General features: G+C 44.4%; 2 protein-coding genes across 2 annotated transcripts; both read right to left on the bottom strand.

Annotated features, from left to right (window-relative positions):
• Window positions 1–9,299: 9,299 nt before the first annotated feature.
• On the bottom strand, window positions 9,300–16,978 carry ahcy (adenosylhomocysteinase). Its single transcript, XM_037490102.2, has 11 exons — window positions 16,826–16,978; window positions 14,658–14,848; window positions 13,346–13,421; window positions 12,803–12,955; window positions 11,864–11,976; window positions 11,447–11,654; window positions 11,187–11,274; window positions 10,986–11,103; window positions 10,779–10,901; window positions 10,577–10,648; window positions 9,300–10,085 (listed from the first exon to the last, which is right to left on the bottom strand). Exons 1-11 carry the CDS (start codon window positions 16,851–16,853, stop codon window positions 9,954–9,956), a joined length of 1,302 nt encoding a protein of 433 aa, XP_037345999.1. The 5' UTR covers window positions 16,854–16,978; the 3' UTR covers window positions 9,300–9,953.
• A 1,318-nt stretch (window positions 16,979–18,296) lies between these two features.
• Window positions 18,297–25,241, bottom strand: chmp4ba (charged multivesicular body protein 4Ba). The gene is made up of 5 exons (XM_037490103.2): window positions 24,884–25,241; window positions 21,470–21,647; window positions 21,156–21,270; window positions 20,501–20,627; window positions 18,297–20,411 (listed from the first exon to the last, which is right to left on the bottom strand). Exons 1-5 carry the CDS (start codon window positions 25,068–25,070, stop codon window positions 20,350–20,352), a joined length of 669 nt encoding a protein of 222 aa, XP_037346000.1. The 5' UTR covers window positions 25,071–25,241; the 3' UTR covers window positions 18,297–20,349.
• Window positions 25,242–25,627: the final 386 nt, after the last annotated feature.

Here is a 25,627-nt window from a genome sequence, read left to right as displayed (position 1 = left end):
TTACATTTAATATATTTTAACTTTTTTTTCTATCACGATTTTTCCATCTAACATTTAACATGACTTTTTTTTCATAAAATATGTTGATTGTTTTCATTAAGACATTAAGACCATTCAGACAAAAACATTTTTTTTTTACATTTTTCTATATTTATATATATTTTTGTACGTTTATTAAACCTTTTTTTGCTCTCAAAACATTTTTTGACCTGACATATTCTAACTTTTTCTTCAAAACATTTTTCGATCCAATTGTTGTTTTTTACTTTTTCTTCCATGATATTTACTGACACAACTAATTACACTAACATAATTATGTTTGCGAGCGTGTTCCTAATTGAATTTGCGAATTGTTATAAATTAATAATGAATACACATTAAAGGGATCTTGCCTCCATTGCTCTAGTGGAGTCAAAAGGTTTACACTTAATTCACAGATTTTTTGTACTATTTTATGTATGCACAGGTATTTAAATAGCAGTGCTAACATGATCCGCTAGTATGTTCTTTACAAATGCGTCCTTCCAACCGGTTGGGATCATCCTCCATGACTTGGGTCGAGGAGCACACTTTAATTGTGTGTTTGTTGTGTAATTGTGTAATTAATGAATCACAGAGTTACTGACTTTCATGACCTGGCAATGAGGGAGGAGACATTAACGACCACGTTGGCCTGCCTTATATCACAAGTTGGCCGGATTATGAAATTCAAGCGCCCTGGTTTGGTTTAAAGCGGTGCTTTTAATCATTCCGCATCCGCCACACGGGAAATCCTTCCTAAAGGAATAGTGCATCTGATGCCAAAATGGAGTCATGCTTGGGTCATTTCGGTCATCTTGGAGCTATTATTGCCTTTTTTCCTGTACAATGTGTCCTGGCTTTAACCGATTGTTCACATTTATTTAGTTATTTTTCTGCGAAATTGTTGGTCAGCACTAAAATGAGCTGAATATTCTTAAGTAGCGGTCGGAGGAAGAAGGGAGACATGAGGTCAGGGTGAAGTACTAGAGAGGAGTAAAAAGAAGTAGTACAAAATATACTACAGTATATATAGTATATAATAGTCTGTGTGCATTGGTACCAAATAAGAATGTTTCACTCTTGTCAAGCGATCTCCTGCTAACCTTCACACTGTGGTTCCATCGCTGCAAAGGGGACAAAGTTCCTCGGGGAAGTTTGTCCTTTTAACTGGACCCTGGATGTTCTCCGTCTGGCTTTCTAGGAAAGGATCAAAAAGAACTGTAGCATGTTTGTATGTTTTATTTACAAGCGGTTGGATCTTTTGCTCCATTGGTACCGCATGGTGTGTTTTCTTACAACGCATCTGGATTTTGGAAACATTCTTGGACACCTTTTCCAAACCAGTAGAAACCCGAGCGCCCCCTGATAAAAGGGTCACAGTTTCCTATCATTGGCATCAGGACTCGAGTGTATTTAGTAAAATAAATTCACTCTGCAAATGCGTCGAAAACCTGTGCGTACGGTGGCGTACAGCTTGGTCAATCCATCAAAATGAAATGCTAAACAAAATAAACACATCAAATACCACGATGAGAACGCCTTGATGAACCAAACCCTGGTGAATATGAAACACCCACCAAGCCACTGCAACAAAAACCAAAAACACCTAAATATTTCGGCGTGGTCGGACGAAAAGGAAGAATCTGGGCTCGCCGTTCATCTGAAGTGAGGCCTTCACAAAAGACTTCTGTAGAGTAGTTTATCTGTGTGTACTGTCTACACACAAGGCTATTTTTAGCCACTTTATATATGTTTTACGCAATTTTTAGGGCTATTTGTTACGTTTTATGAGGCAAATCTTAAAATTCAAACTTTCTTTTCTGTGTATTATTGATATATTCTTTCATAACATTTAAACTCATTTTTTACCTTTTCAGAATAGGGTGCCTTTAGGGAACCCTCGACATTCAGGGGTCTGTATCATGGTTCAACCCACATGCTCTTAGTTTAAAAGACATCTTCCATTCATTTCTTTCTTGCGTCCACTTGAAAATGTTGTTGATGTTTGAAAAGTGTCACTGAAGGTGTATTCGTCCCTCGATCTGCGTGACGATGTGTGCAATCTGAAACAGAGATTATGTGTCCGTTGATAAAAAACAGTTTCCCAGTGATGGAAACCAGAGGAAAGCTGCATCATCTGAGGGGAGGAAACCCTCTGGGCGGGGCGGGGGGCTTTCTGCCAAAGGTCCGTTCATCCAAGCGATTGTTCGGGTTCCTGTTTGTAATGTCCACAACTGAAGTGCAGCTGACTAGTGTTAAAATAAAATAAGAAATAAAAAAAACTCATCGGAGTTCCATGGAAAACACATTCTACACGCAGCGTTTACCTAAAGCCAATCAATCGCTGTATTTTATTGCAATAAATTGATCAGCGAAAACAGATATTAAAGAAAATAGATAGTGAAGAATTCCCATCCACAGTTGGAATTTTTCATTCCAAAATCAATTACAGTTACACTGTATTGAAACAAAGCAGCAAATCCTCACATCTGAGAAGCCAGAGCCGATTATTTCTTTCTCCTGAATGAACGCAGCGAAGAACCGGAATGAGTTGTGAAGTCACTCAAAGTTCTCCAGCTGAAGGAACGATGGGGGGCGGTGTTTTCTGCAGGCTTTTACAAGCTTGCGGTGGTTTGACCATGGAACCTCTCGACGGGTTTAATGGTGCACGCTCCCCCAGAGGAAAATTCTCTGATCCCAACACCCTAACACCTCAAAGTCAGGCCATTCCAACGGTTTAGTGCAAAGCGAACTCCTCAATACCAAAGGCTGTCATGATAAAGCCGGCTGGGTGGTGAGTGGAGGCTGGGAACTGATTTATACGCAATGATGAAACAATTACAGCCCGTTTCTGCCACAGATTTTGACGTTCATCGCAAAAAAAAATGTGTTACCATCTTAAAACATTTAAAGCGTACACTCTCCAGATCACTCGTGTAATTACGGCCTCCACATGCTCCCATTCTCTTGTGAAATCAAAGCTCCTGCGTTGCTCTGGGGGAGGTTTCCCCCGGCTGCTCAGTGGGCCTTAGAGGGCACATGAGGGTCCCATGAAGACTTTGTGGCATGTCTTCTTCCTACGAGGCGTCCAACACAGTCAAGATATGTGTGAGCTTACCGGATCAAAAAACACAAGTTTGTATGAGCTTTCGTGTCTGCACGATCACGATCAAAGTCCTGCAGATTCACAACATGTCGGCTCTTCCACTCAGAAGGATTTCAGGAACCACGGGGGGGGGGCTTCTAGGAGCTTGATCCTTGGAAAGCCTGAATTTCCTCAATAACGTCTGTTGTCTGCTGCAATGTTGTCTTCTCTTTGATTTGAGCTTTTGGAAACTGGTTGTCATCATTCCTCTTCCTTTTTTCGTGCAGAAACAGTTTTGGATAATTTGCTGCGGAGGAAGTTTTCTGTAAGCGAGGACGCTTGAGACCATGGGCCCTCCGTCCCGTTGTGTTCGTTGTCCTTTCCTGGAGCCGTTTCAGTGTTGAATACTTATACTTATCCGAGCTGAACATTCCAGTCTGAATGACGCACGCAAAACAGAGGCTAAAGCTACCGCGCTAACGCTAGCTAGCGCTTTGTGCTACGGTACCCCGCTAACGCCGCTTGACAGCTTTTTTTTTTTTAGGTACTAGTAGTAGTAGTTTTTAGGTAGTAGTAGTTTTTTAGGTAGTAGTAGTAGTAGTTTTTTAGGTAGTAGTAGTAGTAGTAGTTTTTTAGGTAGCAGAAGTGAATGCGTCTTAGTGTTCACCCGCCGCCTCGCGCCTCGGTGCCTTGAGACCAGCCGGCGTTCTTGGGCCTGTGAGCTGTTGACGTGTGACGCTATCAGGGATTCTTGTCTTCACGTCTGGGGTCAGTTTGTCCAAATGAAGCCCGTTTGGGCCCCCAATCCCCCCCCCCTCCCCACTGTGGCCCCTTTCCAGGGACATGAAGACGCTGCCGTCGCTCGAGCACTTCTTCTTGGAAGGGCTTTTGTTGCGCCACCCTTTCGGCGCAGAGCGGCAGCAGCCGATCCGGTGATGGCGGCGCCCGCCTTTGTTCGGGCCTTTCTGTATTGTGGAGATGTCAACAAGTCATATTTCAGTGACAGATTTCTATTTGGCAGCTCTATAAAAAATCTGGAAGATATAAAATCCCGCCTTGAGGCTCCAAGAGTCTCCTACGATTTGTGGACAGCGTTCCCTTCAACCTGTCCCGATGTTTATCTCACCCTGGAAACACAAAGACCTTCGTGATGCGGGTGACTCCCTCATCGGTCGGAGCTGTCTACAAAATTCTTGCACTTCAGAAAAATGTCAAGAAGCGCACGCACCAGTTTAACAGGTTGACATTATATAAAGTATGTTTATGAGGATGTATGATTAGGATGTAATAGATATTACCAAGACCTGAACGAGGTCATTTGAGGAATAAAGACCTTGTTTGCACGCTTGTTGGGTGCAATGAGCACGACTTTAGTTTTCATTGGAATTCAGCAGTCGCTTGGTACTAAAACGTATTTTATTGTAAAGATTAACTCTTAATTCCAAGGAGGAGTTCCACCTCTCTTTTAGTTTTTAATGATCCACTCAAGTCTATTATCCGTAATCCTATTTTTTTTTAAATAACAGGGTTTTTTATTTCATTATTTATTTACTTATTTTTTAAACGGCCAAAACAATCTGAGACAAAACTTAATTATTCATGCAATTTGCTTTTTTGGGAACATAAGACTCTTGTCACACTATTTATTCCGTACGGATGTATTTCTTTTTTTAAATGTTCATTGTTCACACATTTGTTTTATTTGTATTGATTATAATTATTAGAGCCCGATCAAATGGGTGAATTAAAAGCTGTACTTTGAGATTTCTATATTTAAAAATTAGGCTGAACTCACATTGTGTTTGCAGTTTGTAAAGGTAAATAAAATAAGTAAATAATAAAGTTCCACAAGGTTCATTTCTATCTTTTTAATTTTTTGTACATAGTGTTATAATTTAACTATGTTGTTTTTGTATTTGTTTTCATGTGTTTGTCATGCTGCATTGTGTCTGTGCTGTTTGTGTCACTTTCACTGTGCTACTGCCTCTTGGCATCATTGTAAATGAGAATTGGTTCTCAATTGATTTTACCTTATTAAATAAAGGTCAATTGATTTTAAACCAATGATATTTATAAATCAACATGTTATAAAATCTGATGAAACCAACCAGTTATCTAAACTACGATCTTAATGAAATTAAAACCAGTTAAACTGAACAACTGAAGATGTTTAGCCTGATGCCTCTGAAAGAAATGAACTTAAGATCAAGTATCACGATGATGATCAGGTTGCTTTTATTATCATTGGATCATTTAAATTAGCAATGACCTTTTTATTCCTGCTGATATCCTTTCTGTACTGTGGATTGAGTCGTACTATGTTGTTGATCCCCCTCAGATGCTCACCCTGAATATTCTACCAAACCTAAATACTAATCTAATTTGACAGATTTCCAATATTTGGTTATTCAAGCCAAAAAAAAAAATCAGAAAGCTGAAAGTGGAATGATCTAAATCATTTTCTGTTGTGGATTGATATTGATAACCAACTGTAACCTTAAAACTTAATCCTATTTAGCTGTGTGTGTGTCGCACAGATAAGTGCATTTGTGTATTTGCTTTCCACCGCCTTCAGCTTCCAAAGAGAGAAAAGGCTTTTAGTAACCAGATCTACGACGGAGGCTCCCAAGGTGAGAGGAGGTGCCCGGGACATGTGGAAAATGGGGGAATAATGAGCTGTTTAAGAACAATGTCCAGACCTGAAGGAGCTCATTAAAGCTCCCTCTGAAAGGGGGTGGGGGGCCGGGGGGGGGTTCGCATTGCATGACTCATTGCAGACTTTTTCCAACCTCTCACCGACTACAAATACAGGAGCTGGATCCCTGCGAAGGGCTCAGGTCCAACCGCCTCCTGACGGGAAAGTCCCGCCTCCAATTTCAACACCCAGCCCACCTGTGCTCTGAATCTGTGTTTGGGGTCTGGTCTTGGGGGGTAAGGGGGCGGGGGAGGTTCAAGCTGTGAACACTCCACGCTGTGTTCCCTGAGGGCTCAGCGGGCGCCGCGTGTTGGTTCCAACATCTGGTGTTTTCATTGCTCCGAGCTGGCGGAGGACGAATGGCGATGCCAGTAAGAACCTGTGCATGATTCCCACTGGTGGGGGCTGCGCCTCTAAAGGAGAGGGCTTTGCCGTGGGGGGGGGGGTCACTGAGAGCGACGCTGATAGCTTCACAGGTTCATCCGTTGGGTTTGTGAGTGAGAATGGATCTACTGATCTACTGAGACATCATGGAGCTTCCATTCATTACGACTCATGTACACGGCCTTGGTCTCAGGTGGACCTGACACTCTTCGTTCGTCTACGTGGCGTCTGAGGTTCCTGCGGAGAGTCCAACAGGAAAGGGAGTCGGGTCGGTAGAAGAAACGGCATGAGGTGTGGACGAGTAATGCGTACAAGATGACGGATCCCTGGCGGTTCTTCCCTGGGATCAGCAGGGCCCAAAAAACAAACCAGAGGAAACCCACCTCGGCGCCGCGGCGGAGATCAAACGCCGGCGTCCTGGGGGCGGAGTGACAAAACGAACCGCGGCCCGCCAGGGAACAGAACTTCCGGTCCTTCTGGATTTTATTTCCTCCGCTCGCCAGGGACGAATGTTTGCGTCGCACGTTCCTGTGGGCTGAGAAGTTACTCCACAGTCAGCAGGATCATCACATCTCCAGATCCACCAGTAGTGGACTTTAATGTGCATCATATAGCAGTAAGAGAGAAACCCAACATTACATCACAAGTTGAGTCACCGACTTTAAATAATCAGATCAAACTGGTTTCACCCGGAACACGTGTTGCTAAGCGACACGTAGTATACCTCCCTTACATTTGTCTTTTAGTAGTATTACAGTGTAAATATTAGCAACCGATATGGTCGATTGCTGAAATCTAAATGAAGGCGGGATGTGGGGTGTTCCCAGTATCCGGAGGTCAGGGAACACAAACCGCCCCCTGCCAGAGATGGGGACTCGACTTGAGACTCGTCCTCGAAAGACTTGACTCGGACTCGAGCTTTGGGACTCGTGAACAATGTTTAATTACGGGAAACATCTGATGAGCTCGCTATACCCCTCCCTCAGTTACCTGACTACGTAACACGTACACGCACGCGTGGCCACACACGAGGACAACAATTTGTTGTCAAAGATGTTGAATGCACCGGCCTTTGGTTACAAAACCTTTCAACAAGACGGCAATAAAAGAACCGCGCAATGTAAAATATGCGCAGTGACAACTAAAGATTCTGGCTCAACCACATCAAATTTGATCAGGCATCTGAAAACCCACCCTGATAGGTGAGTAAACATGTTTAGCTAAGCAAGCATTGACCATCTACCGCAGGGGTGTCAAAACTCGTTTCAGGTTCGGGCCAGATACTGCCGACTTCGCGATCTCCTTAAACTGTCTCTGTTCTGCTCACTGAAGCAACACAATACGTGGACAATAAATATCAGAGCCAAGAGCAGCGAGTGTTGTCACCTACTGCTGCTAACACATCCCGTCAGACCAGGATTATTTATTTATATCCGTTAATGAACTTTTCTCCTCTTGTTACCCTGGTAACCGCTGTCATTACAGACGGTTGCGTCGATTCTTACTGTGATAAGCTACGTACTTCCGGTTTAGCGGCCACGCTTCGTATTTTCATTTTATGGGAAAAACCACAAAAAAATGAGTAAAGAGTAAAGGAGGAGTAAAAAGTTGTTGGTATGTTTTTTTACGGTAAAAGGGACGATAAGAGATGGGGACTCGAGTTTGAGACTCGGACTCGAGTGGCACACACGGTGACTTGAGACTCGACTCGGACTCGAGCTTTGGGACTCGTGAACATCTCTGCCCCCTGCTGGTGAGCAGGTGTCCTGATCTGATGACAACACGCGCTTCTGGGACAGTTAATTTTATCTGGTTCCTGGAGAAAGACCTCACTCCCAACACGAGATAGTGAGATCAAGTGTTTTTAAATAGATTTAATACCACCAGACTGAACGAAACCTACTTTAAAGTGAAATGTATTATTACATTATCCTTATTTTACTTAATTTTATTAATTCGAGTCTGCCAAAGTTTTTGCATTTAGGTTCTTGGGGCAGAAGGCAAACATTTTACACACTAATATTGTACACGCAAATGGTAAGTGAAAACAGGAATTTGTGAAAGTAACATTTGAAGGTGGGAAGATCTTCGGTTTGCTCATTAACAAAACATTCCTACTATGACCTTCAGCAGCGTGTTTCCACGTGAATGGCGAAGATTACCACCACAGGGAAGAGTCTCAGTAACACGACTCTGAAAGAAACCATAAGGATGAATATTGGAGAACTTCCCTCAGACCTCGAATCTCTCAACACAAAGAAACCAGCCAATCCCAATCCATCATAAGATGATTAACCGCACTAATAGCTGAGGCGTAAGGGGAACTGACCTCCATCAGCACACCTGACCAAGGCTCAAAGTGCTTCTATTTGTGGCAGATGTGCTGCGCTCACATCTGCTTCCAGTTCACTCAGAGAACTGGGTTCCGGTAACGAAATAAGAGGCTTGGTTTGAGGCCGGAGGTCTCGAGCAGAGATCTTATCGAGGCCTTCATACCGCCTGGATTGGAAGGACAAACAGCAGCTTCCTTTCTAAAACATCACAGCAGAGACCCGATGCCTCAAACACGAGGCCACACTTTCAGCTCCTTGCGTTCTATTCAATATTTACCAGCCCGGTGGTCCGTTTGCTTTATTTAAGAGGGAATGTAAATGAAACCCAATATTCCCTCTTCCCCCCCTCAAACATCCTGGTGGTTCCTGCGATTAAACACTCAGTGCTTCACGGGAACACTGTGCCTTGCTCAAGAATTCATTGCAGCTGAAACCTATTTAATGTTCATGCTGCAATATAAACATGTTATAATCTGCTAAGAGGAGCGATGGGTAACTCTATAATCTTAAATGTAAACATATATGGTTGCTGTGTCAAAGCCTCCTTGCCTCACTTTAAGGAACATTAGCTTACATACTTGTAGCTGCGGATGTAGATTGGGTTGCAACTTCTCGTTCAACATTTACAAAACACAGATTAAGCCAATGAGACCAGTCCCTTGTTTCCACTGGTCTCCAGATACTCACCATCAACCTGGTCATGTGATTACTGACAAACGCCGGAAAAAGTTGCAATTCTCACATTCACCTGAAAATAAATGATTTCAGCCGTGCGAGGAGAAACAGTCCAGTCACATGTTTATTTTCCTGGTCACACTTCTTTAACCGGCCTGCTTTGGCCCCGGCACAACAAGAATAAAGAATAAAAACAGAATAAGACTTTGTTGATTTGGTGGCAGCAGAAGGCCTCACTGGGATAATGAGTAAACAAAGAGCTTTCATAAGTGCTGACAGTGAACACAGGCGCGAGGCCTCGGTCCACGAAACCTCAGTCAAAAGATCCAGAACCAAGAAAAAACATCTGGTGCAACCAGTCGCAGGTTAAAACACAGAAAGATTGGTTTATTTTTAGTGAAGAGTCCCCTGAAAGCACTCAATGTTTCAGAAGTGTTAAGAAGGACTGACGATGAGACTGAACTGCACATCTGGATGCTGCTTTGACCTTTGACCCTCCTGATTGGACTCTTACATAAAGCTACTGGCGAAGGCAGCAGACTTTGGCAGTTTGGTTCAACTCTTACAACCCGAGTCCCAACGAGGCGACCGGGATGAACTTGTGGGAAACTTTTCTTTAGCATTATATTTGAACGGCCATTTTAATAAATCAGAAACTGGGGAGAAGGAAACCAACACAGACGGCCCCCCCTCCCCCCAGCAGCAGAGCTGAGGGTCCAAAGTGCTCCCATACAGCGAACCCGGCTCCATTGCGGGTCGCTCAGTAGCGGTAGTGGTCCGGCTTGAAGGGCCCCTCGGTGGGCAAACCCAGGTACTGCGCCTGCTTGTCTGTCAGCTTCGTCAGCTTCACCCCCAGTTTGTCCAGATGGGCGGCCGCCACCTGCTCATCCAGCTGTGAGGGGGAGGGAGAGAGAGTGGGGGGGGGGGGGGGGGGCGGGTGGGTGTCTTGCTTGATTAAACTGGTCTCTGCTCCTCCATCCAGGCGCTGGCCACACTTTGTTTCATGGAACTTTAAAGTTAAACAATCAATAGATCAGTTAGAGTGAAAAGTCTGGAAGGAGCCGAGGACACAACCTCGCTGCTTAAAGCTTCACATCCGCTCGGCTTTTTAATGTTGAGCGCAAAATAAATCTGCTGCACTCAACAGCAGATTCCAATTTCATTATTTTAATCCTTCTAACCCTGCCCTCCCTGCGACCCCCCCCCCTCCCCCCTTTGATGCGACTGGTCCGCCGTAAAAACATCACATCTGGGATTCCCCGCTTTCGTTCTTTTGACTGGTTTTCGGGACAAAAGTGAAATGTATGAGCCGAGTTCCCAGTAAGGAACAGACCAGATTCTCCCCCCCACCACGCCCCTCTCCCTCACAGTGTGACCTCTGACCTTCTTGGGTAGGAAGTAGACTCCGATGGGGTACTTGGCGGTGTTTTCCCACAACTCGATCTGAGCCAGAACCTGCAGGAGGACAGAGGCGAAGTCTTTATTCAGGTCGAAGAACATTTTAAAAACGTTGCTTGGGATCACTTCTATTTGAAAAAGCTCTAAGAAAAATCTCCTCAATGGTGAAAGCCTTCTCCTCTGGTACCTGATTGGTGAAGGAGTTGCTCATGACGAAGGACGGGTGTCCCATGGCACACCCAAGGTTCACCAGACGCCCCTCGGCCAGGACGATGATGTGACGGCCGCTCTTCATGCGATAGCGGTCGACCTGAGGAAGAGGAGGAGGAGGAAGGGTTAATGATCAGCACTCCGGCGGCTGTAGGTGAGGGAACGAGAACGGCTCCACGCACACCTGAGGTTTGATGTTGATCTTCTCTGCAGCGTTCTTGTTGAGCCAGCCCATGTCGATCTCGCAGTCAAAGTGTCCGATGTTGCAGACGATGGCGTCGTCCTTCATGTTCTCAAAGTGGCTGAAGGCAAAATAAGCACCATTTCATGTCATTCATTCCATAAAACCATGAATCATTTAAGTATAATCGCAGCTGTCACTCACTGTCCCAGAATGATGTCCTCACAGCCGGTGGTGGTAACAAAGATGTTTCCCTCCTTAGAGGCCTCGTCCATGGTGGTGACCTCATAACCTACAGAGCAGAGGGGGGGTTACTTAAGAGATTATGTCTGTGTGGGTCGAGTTGATCTCAGGCACAATGATAATATCCTGTGGCTGTCCTTTCAGTATACAGCTTCTCTAGGATTAAAACAAATTATGTTTGATGTCCTGCCCCCACCCCTCCCATTGACAACCCCACCTACCCTCCATGGCGGCCTGCAGGGCGTTGATGGGGTCGATCTCCGTGACGATGACGCGAGCGCCGAAGCCACGCAGCGCCTGCACGCAGCCTTTGCCCACGTCGCCGTAGCCGGCCACCACGGCCACCTTCCCGGCGATCATCACGTCGGTGGCCCTCTTGATGCCGTCGATCAGGCTCTCCCTGCAGCCGTACAGGTTGTCAAACTTGCTCTGCAAGGAAGGGGGGGGGGGGAATAGAGTCAATACCGAGTTCATCCAGAAGTCAGGGGCTGAGCGGTGCAATTTATTGTACCGCGAGCACTTAAACGTGATGCAACAGGATTATTTAAGTCGAGACGGAGCCCATTATTCATTTGTCGTCACTGTCCTCCATCCAACTGTCTGCAGCTGGAGAGGATCACAAGTTCCAGGCCGCTCACCTTCGTGACGGAGTCGTTGACGTTGATGGCGGGAACTTTTAAATCTCCCTTTTTCAGCATCTTGTAGAGGTTGTGGACTCCGGTGGTCGTCTCCTCCGACAGGCCGCGGATACCTGAAGGCAAGGTCAACGAAAGCAAAACTCAGTGATGTCATGCTGTGTAATCACTTAATGAAAATGTTACAAGATAAAAGCTAGACTTTGCAATTTTCTTTTTAGGATCAAACACTTGAAACCACAATGAATACGAGTCACTTCCCGCTCGCTCAATCTCTACCTTTCAAATATTTTTTTTTCTTCTGATCAATCCCTTTGGAGTGCAGAATTATTCATGTTACGATGGGGTTTGATTAATACCGAGCAAGTAGAAACTTCCGTCGAGCCCTTGCTGTAATTGCATTTGATTTTCCTGTGTAGTCCCTTCCATTGGTTTAAAGTGGAAAGAGATCACTTAAAAACCAAGTTCACGTCTGTAGAGAACCCCTCAGAGCGTTTGAGTCTCGCTGCAGACTTTCACCCTTCTGCCGCAGCACTCATTGCGCTGCAACGCCTCGAGGGGCATCAAGTCTATCAGGTGAGAAATGTGTCATTTCATGTAAATATACACATCTAGTCTCTTCTCCCCCCCCCCCCCCCCCGGTGCAAACTGCAACAAAGAGACAGTGGATAATGAATAAAATATGAAAATATTTTCTGCAAGTTAAAAATGATTTACCATGAAGTAGCCCTATGAAGCGGGCGAATCAACGCCATCTGGTGTCCAAAACTCATCCATGCAGCTTAAAAAAAGCTCGACGCGAGAGAAATTCTGGTTAATCTCCGTCAATATTAGTTTCCCCAAATCTAGAAGTTCACGTCTGGTTAACCTGAACTGAGCTCTGGTGACATCAGAGTGGAGTCACTAGACTCCGCCTCCCAATGAAAGTGTGCAGGAACCGACCTGCCAGCAGCTTGGGGTACTTCTGGTGGACCATGTTGGTCAGGTCTCCTCCGTCGTCCAGGATCATGTTGAGGGCCTTGCCGTCCTTGAAGTGCAGAGTCTGCTCGATGCACCACACGTACTCCTCGTCGGTCATGCCCTTCCACGCGTACACTGCACAGCGGACGCGTCGAGTCAGCTCAAATATAACGCACCCTTAGTTGACCTTCCTGTTTGGCTTCACTCACTGGACAATAAATAAGTTATTCTGCCCTCTATTAGTTGGATCTCAGTAGTCAGGACGATAAGAGCATCTTTGGAATAATAATTGTGACATTTCATGAAGTCATCCTGAACATACCATGTAAAGGTTTCTTTTCTGGAGAACATTTAGTTTCTACCATTTCATATCTGCTGATGTCACACATTCATGTCAATGACAAAAACATAAAAGGTGTCCCTCTGTTACAATGGCAGGAAGAAAATAATTTGACCAGTGATGTGGATTAAGTATTTGTGTTTATAACAGATACGGGTCGCACAGGTGGAGCTGGTGTGAGTTACCTGGAACTCCAGACTTGGCGATGGCGGCGGCGGCGTGGTCCTGTGTGGAGAAGATGTTGCAGCTTGACCACTGAACCTGAGGAGGAAGAGCGGGAGGAGAGAACTTCAGCATCAGTTATTCTTTGACATGTTCCCCGAATGAATCTTCCTGTAAATGACAAATGGCATTTTATATCCACATAAAAAGGTCAACTAACGGTTTGTCGTTTAAGAAACTATTCATAGCCTCAACTGTCCGAATAAAAAGACAGATTGTACTATCTGATCATTTTAACAAAAATTCTGGAAACTTATTCAGATAGAAAATTGTATGATATATTGTCATTATAAATTAACAACCTAAAAGGAAATGAATCCGTTCCCATTGCGCCACCTGCCACTTTGCTGCTGCCATCTAGTGTACAAAACACGACAGCAGCAGCTCACGTGACAGAAGTCTAGGATAATCAGTGAAGTGGGGCTTCTGAGGATGTTATTCATTCCAGGGTTCCTCTTACCTGGAAAAAGTGAAATTCAAAATAATGGTTTCCCCACACACAGCAGATCCACACTGACATTAATATGTGGCGCTCGCAGCAGTGGGGCAGAGAGCACCACAGTGACTACCCTGTTATCGGATCTTTTTGCCCAAAAAATACATAAACAACCACCCCCCCCCCCCAACCGGACCATTTGCCAACTGAAGAAACACTGCATGCTGTTGGCTCTCAGGCTACTCGTTCCCAGAGATAAAAACAACACAACGGCCTTGAGGCAAAGTAACAAAATGCCAGACTCACTGAAACCGTTTGTTCGCACTAATGGCTCAATGGAAGTGTCCTCTGAAGGCAAAAACTGCTGCTGAACCCTTCAGCAAGGCAGCACAATCCATGTCCACGCTACAACAGCTGGGTTATGGCTAAGTACATTAAATATGTAAAATATATTAGGCCTTTAAGAATAACTAAGCCAATCAATCAGGTTTATGTTTTGGTAAAGTTTAACTAGACTGTCTTCTGCCTTTCATTCATTTCAAAGTCCACGCTCAGCACAGGACAAGACAAGAGGGGGGGGGGGGGGGGGGGCAGTCCTCTTTTGGTCCAGTGACACTCTTATCCCAACTTATACGAACCCAAATGAATCACTTAATGAGCTTGTGCCCGATGTGTAGACAGACGTATTAACATGACCAGTCTGAAGAGTTCTTCATTTAGAACCGGGCTGAACTCAAACCCCCCCCCCCCCCCCCCCCCCCGCAGTGTCAGCGGACACGTGACCCGCCCCCCGAGGGGGAAAAGGCGTTCTGTATTAATGATCGGCCGGTGAACTTCACCTCAGCGCCGAGGGCAGTGAGGGTCTCGATGAGCACGGCGGTCTGCAGCGTCATGTGGAGGCAGCCGGCGATACGGGCGCCCTTCAGCGGCTTGGACTGGCCGTACATCTCCCTCATCTTCATCAGGCCGGGCATCTCGTTCTCCGCGATGTCGATGGCTTTGCGCCCCCATTCGGCCAGGCTTATGTCAGCTGGGAGAGAGAGGGGTGTTAAAACATGTCCCCCTTGTTTGTGGAACATTTACCCTCAGTGAGCCCATTAGTCAGTGTTTTTATGCACAGTTAACTCCATTTTGCTAACCGTAAACCTGCCATGTCCGTTAAATAAAAAAGGTCTAAACAGTCACTCAAAAAATGAAATGCTTTTGAATGAATGAGATTTTTTTTAGTCAACAAATTAACCTGTTGGTCATGAAGAACTCTTGTTAATCTGTAAATACTCTGTTTAGAATGTAATCAGTTGGGCCTCTTTCTCCAACATTATGAATGAAGAAAAGAAGAAAAGAGGCACGGTGTTTTAAGACGGTTATGAGCACTGTGCTGAACTGCGTGTCGAGTCACAGGATTTAACTTTACCACAAAAAAAAAAAAAAAAATGATTGTCTTGTTTTTACTTCTGGTTCCTTCAGCAGCACTTTGTCCGTGCAATGGTTTTGAACAATGTGGCCCTCCCACATATCCGCTGATATGGTCTTACTGTCAAAACAGGGCAGGAAGAACTAGAAGATAAATGTAACTTAATAACCGGCATTATGAGAACACAGAGAGCTGTTCCAAGCTGCAGTCTCTAAAGTGTGCAGGCAAAGCAGCACCAAGCCCAGAGAGGCTGAAGCTTGTGCCAACACACCTCTGCACCAAACTGGCACCGGCCAGAATCACCAGCCGGAGACCGGATTAGGCTCTCTGGTTCACAGTGGGGTCAAAGGGCGGGGCACCATTAGTGGCATTGAGGTTCAAATCCCATCTAAGCCTTGCACTGTCCTCATGGTGTCCACAGCAGTGTCATTTTAAAAGAGCAAAGCGGTTTTACTGTGCTCAAACCACAGGCTTTAATTCTGCAATTTACTTTTGAAACATTCATCTTTTAAAGTGTATGACAGGAACTTTAAATCACTTGATGCTATAAAATAAATTAACTAGATCCTAAAAACATGTGGAAGGGATTGATTGCTCAAAGCAATTGGGAGACAATTGCCTCAATTAACACGTCTGTACTGGAGAGAACCAGACACTTGTAGGTTGAGGAGACTGTTTGGACTTTGCCCCGCAGCTATCTGAACATTGTGCAACACCTGCTTTTAACCAGCTGCTTCACAGCAAGCCAGCTAGTTTGGTAACGCTGAATCAGTTTGCATTTCCAGACATTTTAAACTGAATGCAGTTTTTGCATTTTTAATCTATTTCTTTAGTTTAATTTCAGTAATCAGTTTCGTTTTTTTCTCAATTGATACTTTTCAAATAGACTGATTAAAAGCGTTGGGCCTTCAAAGCAGCTACAGCCACCACGTGTAGTCTCCACATTACTACGGAACGCAAGTTGCACAGAGCTGCTCATTCTGTCTGCGCCTGTCACTCATGTAAAAATCTGGCGGTGATGCGCAATGCATCTTGGGAGCTGTAGTCGGCACACAGCTCGTGCGACGGAGAGTGACGCCCCCCGGCTCCACTAATAAACTACAACACCCAGAGACTACGGACACGGACCGTACGGAGGAGCCCATGCTCGCTGCTGTTACATGTCGATTTATTCTCACGCTTTAGGTAATCTCGGCAAACTGCGCGTAACGGAAGAGAAATCGACATTTAACGTCACAGCCCTGACAATAAAAATGACCAAAGACCAACGAATGTGTGAAACACTTAACGTTAAATCACAATAACACCGTGCACAAAATGTTAGCAAGTTGATGTTAGCATTACCACGGAAAGCGTTACCATTATAACTTAACATTAAGTGGTAAACCAACCACTCAATATATCCAACTTAAATTATACCATTAGCTTCCAATTAGTGACCAAGTCCGGTTTATAGCAGAGCCGTTACTCAGCATGCACGTTACCATTACCTTCCAATAACCACTACCATGCAAGCTAGCAAACCGTAATTAACCCTCGAGAGACCTCTTTTAAACACGGTTAATGTTAAGGATAATATGTGTACACTCTTACCAACTTTGTAGTTAAGTTTCTCAGACATTGTTGTTTTCCGGTGTTTGGTTTCTGGCAGGTTGAGGGCAGCGTAGCCGAAGAAGAGAGGCAGGGAGGGAGGGACCAACGAGTGACGGCTCGCTTTTTATGGTCGAGGAACCAGATTCAAACCGTTTACACAACGGGGCGGTTTGATGCGAGGTTAAACTCTGGATTCCTATTGGCTGTGGTAGCTCCGGCCTCGCGTGTGAGGGCTATGATTGGATGACCGTTGGATAGCCAGCCAATGAAAGTTTCAGGTGAAGTGCGGGGGCGTGAGTTATGAGAACAAGTTTTGTCTGGACGGAGCTATGTGAACTTTGTTTTTTCCACCCATTGGGTAAATAAAGACAACTACACTATCATAATCTATTTGTTGTACTGGGGTTGAATAATAATTAACCGTGCGTCATATTTGAGAATACCTGTTTTCACTTGGTTTATTTAGCTTTCGAAGTAAGATCCTTTTCTCCACACAAAAAAATAACATTTTCACTAGACAGGAAAAGAACAGAATAATTCATACTGAAACTTATAACTGTCAGGACAATCGAAGCAGAAGATTTTTCACCCAACATGGCGACGTAAAGGTAACTATCTCAAAACCTATTAAAGTATATTAATATAAATAAACAAGAGACTATTTCCTACATGGAATGCACCAATACAATGGAATATAGCAAAGATAAAGATTAAAATGATGCAGACATTTCATTGCTGTGTTAAAATAGCCGTTTCAAGCCCGGCCTCTGACCCAGAACCTCAACACCGGCCCTGGTTACCGAGGTAACGCTCCTCAAGCACGCGTTGTTTTCAGCCTAATATCATGTAGCAGAAATAAAAAGAAACATTTGCTTGTTCGTTTAAAACATTTTGCTTGTTCGTTTAAAGACGTCACTGACAACCCAGCCTGAACAAACACTTATTTTAAATATTCCTATGGGCGCACAGTACGGGTTCTGAAAATGAGCCTCTATGGAAGGAAAATGGAGCTACTGAGAGTCTCCAGTTGAAAGGGCTCAACTGAGAGAAACCCTAAATATTCCTATTTTTGTCGTTGCACGCATGTGTAGCATAAAGCGTTCACCTTTTCAGTGACAGTGCACATATATAAGATATCAAACGTTACATTGTTGAGTTATCAAAAAAACTAAAATTAATCTTAAAACAAGCGACTCAGTTAGTGGTTCAGATCTGGACTCCCTCCCTGCCTCACATGACTTGTCTTTGGAAGCCGGGCGGCACCGAGGGGAAACTCATTTCTGAATGAATGCCCTTAGATGACCCGGGTTCACCTCAAACAACACGAGGGGTGTTTGAGGTGAACAGAAAGAAAGACAAACAAGGCCTCTGCAAGCTGCTTTTCAACAGCTTGTTGTGAAACATCAGGTCCTCCAACGAGCGATGACAAAAAGATTCAAATCGCCACATCATTTAATTCTTTTATTTAGAGATTTACAGTCTCAGCCCCTCTCGTTCGAGTCCGGACCGACCCGCCCTCCCGCCCGTGTGGGTGACCGAAGACAGGAAGTAAAAGAAGACCACGAAGACAAACACGCACTCTCGTGACCGAAGTCGGCCTTCACCCAACAGGCGAGTGGAGAGCAAACCGAAGAAAAACAGAAATCCAGCTCACCGTCTCATTTTCACTGAATATTCACAAGAGGTCACTGTGTCAAAAGGCTGGAAACCGCACAGCGCGCACACACACACACACACACACACACACACACACACACACACACACACACACACACACACACACACACACACACACACACACACACACACACACACACACACACACACACACACACACACACACACACACACACACACACAATTTAACCAACGTGGGATTTTCTCAGAGTACATCGGCGGACAAGGCGCTGGAGGTGTCAGGCACGTGCATTCTTTGAACCCAGGGACACGTGATGCAATTTGGCCTCTGGCAGCCGTACAGGAAGTTCACAACTTGTTCTGAAAAGCCACAAAAACAAACAAGTCTGGAATCCCTGAACTGAGGTACAAAGTAGGAAGGGAGAAGATAAGACGCATTATTTATTGGATTTGAGATTTGTTTTTAAATTATTTTTTGGTTATTTGGTATTTAAGGCAAAAGATATTTTCAGTTTTACAAAGAAAAATAATATATGAATTTGTTTTGCAATGTTAGTACCGATCAGTAAAAGAAATAAATCTCATAAGGAAAAGAAACAAAAAACACAATCACTCAGAATTTTTTCCAATTACATGATGAAAAAATACAAATAAAACCAACGTGAGAAGAATCTTTTTGTAAATCCAGCATTGTGAGGAGTGTGACAGCGTCCCTCGGGTCAAGTACAGACGAGCATCGGCTGGTCAGCATAAACACTTTTGAAAGAGGCCTGCTAGCTAAGAGCTACATTTCCTAAACGGTCTCCAGAACAAAGGTTGTCATATCGGGCTTTTAAGTGTTTATTAATTGTTCAATCAAATCACGTCTGCTCAAAGTTTCAAAGAAATAAAGCGGCAAAGCGCGTTTCAAGTGCCAGTAGAGACCTTCCTGACGGCGTCGGCTAAAGGCGCAACGAGATCCCTCTCCACAGCTTTACGACACACTGGAAGCAGGGGGCGGAGTCAGAATCTGCAGAGACTCCGCCCCCTGCGTGTGGTTTTGCTTTCGAGGCGTTTCTGGGCGTCATTCTCTGTAAACGCGTAGCGACCATGCGCCACATAACGAGCAGCCAATCAGAAACAAAAAAAAGAGGTTGTAAAACTGTGGGTGAACACACCTCAACATCCTACTCATTGTGCATTTCAACACGGGAAAGGACATTTTGGAGATTTCACTGATTGGATCCAGCGGTCCGACCGAGACAGAGCCACGGCTGACGGAGGGATCGGACCCCCGGATCGGACCCCCGGATCCTCCAGCGATATTTCAATGAGAAAAGTCCATCAGTTCCATTTTGCTACTGAGATTGAGCCGAGGGGCCGGGCGATCCTCGTAGAAGAGCCGAACGATGACCGCGCAGGAAGCAGAGAAAATAATGGCTGAATTATGTCTGTTTATGCCCCCCCCCCACCCAACCCCCCCAATATACATCTGTTTATTCTTCACATTCCTCCCAGAAAATAGCCTCGTCCTGTTCCTCCGCACACCCTCCCCTAGAAGTATGCGCTTGCACTCTCCTGTATTGGCCTCTTCTCCCATGTACTCGACCACAGGCTGTTGGGGCGCAACCTTTTGGTCTCTGTGCTCTGTGCCCTTTAGAGGCGTGCACGGAGCAGAAAGACATTCGTACCGTGACAATAATAGGAGGAGAAGAGCCTGGGTTGTTTTTTAAGTCAGTGGATGTGTACACAAGAGGATACTTCAGGGGTTTGGGCGTGTATATACTCTAGGCCTTAAGAAGGAGCAGCATGCTGGCAGCCGGGAGTCCCTGTATCAGTTCCCCATGTCCAGGAGGCAAAGGGACAGATGGGAGAAGGGCACCGGCTGGCTAGCAGGGCGAGCTAGCTTAGATAGCCGCCCAGGCCTCCAGGTCGGCCATGTCGTCCTCGTCTTCCTCCTTCTTCTTGCCTGCAGAAAAGAGAGCGACGGACAGAGGTAAGTCATGGGGTCTCTGGGGTTTGAATAGATTTTCTATCCATTGAAGTGACCTCTAATACCTGGTTTAGATGGTAGTGACGTGGACGGTACGCTGGGCAGAGGAACGTCTTGTGTTCCCTGGATTTCCAGAAGATTTTTGTCCAGCTCTTCCTGTTCCAGATCCTCCAGCTCAGCCATAAGCTCATCCTGCACACACACACACACACACACACACACACACACACACACAAATAAGTAACCAGGCAACCGAGCTGTTTGTGTAAATGCAACAATGCAACATTTTTTGCATCCAACGGTTGTAGTGGCCAAACGTGGAGTTACATCTTCAGAGTATGTGATATGATTTAAATGGGCCCTAAATATCTATTCCAATAGACATAAAGTAGAAAAGAGGACATGGGTAAATCAGCAGAGGAACTTATTACAAAATTGGGGAAATTTGAAAGCCAGGTAGGTGAAGGTTTTTGGTGTCGTGCTCGACTGAGAAGAAAGTTTCTTCTCCAAAAACCTCATCCTGCAGTTACCAAACAGGGACTGATGTATGGATTCAAAGGGGACGTGCAAAGTCCTAATAGTGATACTAGAGCCTACCTGTAAAAGACAGGTAGTTGCAGCTGTGAGGCTTATTGTTTATCACTGAATCTTGGAATAACGAATATAAACCTTGAAGAGTCTTATCACGTAGTTCAAGATTTCTCATTTCGAGCTCCTCACCTCGTCAAACTCGTCTCCGAATCCAACCGGTCTCGAAATGACATCAGAGATTTCTTGGGCCACCTCCTGTTGCTCTGTGATGTCCGCCATCAGATCGTCTACTTTGTCTATGTCCCTGTGAGACAGGAGAAGGGGGGGCGGTAGACGTGCACATGAATACAAACGTGTCTCCATATAAACCAATGACCACGTGACATTTGGATACATTGGCCAACATACCAAAAGGTCAAAAAGAATCAGTGTTATGAGTCATTGCGCCACATAAAATAACCAACGACAGGCCAGCGGCTCCCGCCCCTAAACGCCTCACTTACATGTTCTCGTGGGCGGCCTTCATGGCCTTGGCGGCGTAGCCCATGTTCTTCAGCACTTCTGTGTTGGTGTTGGCGTTCTCCAGCGCCTCCCTCTGGAACTCGATGGTGGACAGCGTCCCGTCGATCTGGGCCAGCTGCTTCTCGTAGCGCTTTTTCCTCTTCAAGGCCTGCAGAGCGGCTGGATGGAGAGAGGACAGGACGTCAGTTCAGGTCGAAAAGACTCAGCTTTTATTTGGAAATCCCTGCTGATGCAACTTAGCCTCGCTACTGTAAATGATGTTGCTATGGCAGCAGCTTACTTTAGAGAAGGAAAAGCTACAGAAGCACAGTGTTTGTCCCAAAAGAAGCACGACTGTAAATCTGATCCCGTCTCAGCCGAATCTCTCATGTAACAAACTGATCAAAAGTCATCGAGCAAATCTGGTCTCGCCTGGATAAAACTAAATAAAAGGCAAGGGAAGAGGACATTGGGGGACACCTGAGGTCAATGTTGGATTGACTCGGACCACTGGGACGAACGCCTCTCACTGGACAATGAGGAGAAAATGCTGTGAACAACTACGTGACTTAATTATTGATCTATTGTCACAAGATTCAGTCAGTCATTTTAAAAAAAGCCAATTATTCATATAATTTGATGACTTTACGGTGAACATATTTTGGTTTTACTGTCAACACTATTAGAATAAACCTGTTGACTGACATTTTTGTCATCGTTTCACTGGAACTGAACTCACTTCCCTTTTTATTTCATATTTGCCGTTTGCTCTACACACCTCTCTGGGACCATTGCCATGGTTTGTTCTTTCCAGCCCGCCCAGGGACTGTTATCTAACCACAACAATGAGAAACCCCCGGACATGAAAAAATCCCTGGTGAGCTAAAGCTGCTGAGTCATTACGTGAAGGAGAAAAGTGAGTCCCTCGTCACAGCTGGATCGCGGCCCAAAGAGAAGATAATTCTGATTATCAAAGATTGCTGCCCTCTTGAGCACCAACAGGAAAGTGAACTGATTGAGTGGGCAGCTGCATGTTGGTTAAGAATATTTCAAGTATTTATGCTAATTTAATACAGTGTAAACAAATGTGCCCAGCGATGAGCTTTGTAACAGTACTTAGTCTGAGGGTTTTTAGGCAAAAGTCTCTTTATAACCGGGTCCTTTACTCTAAAAGAAGCCACCAGGAAATATCCCTGCAAATCATGACTGGTTCAGCATAACATTCAGCACATATATTCATGGTCCCCAGAGCACGAATCCTATTGGCTTCACACTCACATTCAGGTCTACCACAGGATGAATAGTAATATCTGGCTTTCTTTTCTCATTTTAAGAGTTTAAAAGTTGAATTGTTACATGAAACTGTGCAAAGGCTTTTTATTTAAAAAACGGCACAGACGCATACGAGTCGGTCTGGTCCACCAGGAGCAGGTCCCAGTCTAATCAGATTATCTCAGCACACAACCCTATTCCAGGACTGATAACATCTTTATGCACATTATTAGATCATCTAGTTTGCATCCACGGCGCCATCTTGAATTTGAGGTCACTTTAAATCGGTTCCCATTTGTTTCAGCTCTTTTCTGTCTGTGTGGAAAACAGGGTGTGGCGCATCATAGTTTCTTGCCAAAAATATCCAGGTGAGCGGAGTTATCGTAAAGGTTTTCCCTCCGGAAATACTTTGTTGGTAAACCTACTTGACAGCACGTCTTATCCAACTAACAAATGTCTGTCTCGCTCTCTAGCTGGTCTCAATAAAAGTGCAGACATTAAATATTCATTAAACACCCCAAAGCTGCCTCTTGCTATACGTTGTGCCAGTGTGTTTCTGTACATGTTCAGATTACTCCAGGTGTAAATGGGTAAAACGCAGAATGTGGGTTAATGCACATGTAAAAACACGCCACACCGCCAACTATTGTTCTCCTCTGCTAGTCAGCTGACGTTGGTCATTGCGCAACATGTTGGCGTCTTCTTTAGGAAACCGGTTCTCTCTCCGCTGGGCACAATGAATCAGGCTGACAACGACAGAGGTATGATATTCCATGCACACACTGAATGACGTTTGCAGGTCCTGCAGTAGTTGCTCTCGTCACATATCAAAACAAAACAGGACTTATTTTCCCCTCTTCCCAACCCCCAAAATAGAAAATGTGTTGCCTATATTCTTATGGGATCGCCATGCATCCACCTCGCCTGTCCCAGCATGCATAGCCTGAAAGGCAGTGTACATAACGTGCTGCCCCACAATCAGCTAGTGCGAGGGAGCCAAAATAAAGCACACATTTAAGCCGCCACAAACCACCAGCTGACTGAGATGTTTTTGCATTTGAGGTTTGTGCTGCGGCCGAGTGGCACATTGCTAAATGCTCAAGCACACATTCCAGGTAGAAGACTCACAAGCCTGTACCGCGTTTTCCTAATTCTATTGTTTTCCTCTTATGTGTCGAGGAGAAGATTACTGCTATTACCATAACTTTACGGAGTTGGTTAATCCTTTCCACAGAAGAGATTGGTTCTTCTTCTAAACAAAAAGTGCTGTGAATGAGCGCATTTTTTTGCAGGGTTTGTCGCCCTCTTCAAACTCAAAGAAAACTTGTTGCTGCATTAAGCTTGAATATGATTATTACCCTGATAACAAACCTGTTGGTAGTCATTGTTGCTCCCTGTGACGTGTTTTTTCCTAAGATGATGTCATTCTGACATTTTATAGGGTAAAACTATTATTAAAAATTGAAGGCAGTCGACGCTGCCTACTGGATTTGTTCAATGAGTCACAACTGGGTAAAAGACAGCAAAACACTTTTATCCACATGATAACGGATTGCGTAAATACATAAAACCCAACTTTTAAAGGTTGCCCTTCTTTCTTATCAAAACTACTGGAAAACGTTACTGTGTTACTCAACTGTTATGGTAATAACATACATATTCACAATATTCAGCTAGTGTTATACAATATAAAGAAACAGAAACAGCAGTTAAGAATGGCCATGTAATATTAATACATTAAATGTAACATGATTATTTCACCTAATCATAGTTTAAACGTGTGGTTACTATTGGCTGGTTGTCATTAACTCCGTTTAATGAAACATGCTGGAGTTAATTAGACTTTGCATTAAAAAAAGAAAGCTAAAGCAAAGTCTCGTGTTTTAAATGTTTCTGCCTGGTAGTAACATCCCACTGCGACTGTGTTTACTTCGTGCAGTTTAAAAAAAACATTTTTAGAAAGGGTAAAAGACCGGTTAAGTTAAAAGGTAAAAATAAAAATGGAGTCAGGTGACCGTGTGGGCCGACGTGTGTTCTGTCAACTGCCAACTTCCCGGTTAGCGCGTGTCGTTAGCCCCCGGGGCTAATAGCTCGCAAACTAAGCTTTTGTCGAAAACACAAACTTCGTTGTTTTTTTTCCTCACCTCGTTTGTTTTTCGTGCCGTTCTTCTTCGCCGTCATGAGCTCAATGTCGATTTTCTTTTCCAAGAAATCCTGTTTTTTGGCCAACATCTCCTCGGTCTCTCGGAGTTTCTGGACAGCCTCCTGGGGTGTCGGCGCTTTCCCACCCTTACCCCCGCCGCTGCCGAACAACTTACCGAACAGCGACATGTTGTTGTTAAATGTGAACCAACAACGGGATTATTTAACCGAGCAGCCGATACTTCGTGGCACCGAGTCGCCAAACGTCTCTCTTACTCTCTCTGTGTATTTCCTCAACTATCGTCACCGAGCCGCAGGACTGCTGTTGTTTTTGTTTCTTCTTCCGCTCTTCCAGAAAAGGCCTCGTGACGTCATTACGTCATCGCTCTTACGTGACTCACGCATGAGACACGGCGTCATGGTTTCAGGGGGAATTTCCTAGATGACCTGTTTGTTTCTAGAAATATACTTTTTAAACAATCGTTTGCTTACAGCACTGAGAAAGATATATATATATATATATATATATATATATATATATAATTACAAATTTGATCATGATATATATGATACTATTTATATATATATATATACAGTATATATATATCAATCAACCTACATTATATTATCATTATTATTATGATGGTTATAGACTTGCTTTTTGATATATTTAGTTACTTTAGACATCTCAGTTAATCAAATTATGGTTAACAGAATATCACAAGTTCACCATTTCCATCACAAAT

The sequence above is a fragment of the Pungitius pungitius genome, chromosome 8 (assembly GCF_949316345.1).
Source record: "Pungitius pungitius chromosome 8, fPunPun2.1, whole genome shotgun sequence".
Lineage (NCBI taxonomy): Eukaryota > Metazoa > Chordata > Actinopteri > Perciformes > Gasterosteidae > Pungitius > Pungitius pungitius.
This window is presented reverse-complemented; position numbering and strand designations above follow the sequence as displayed.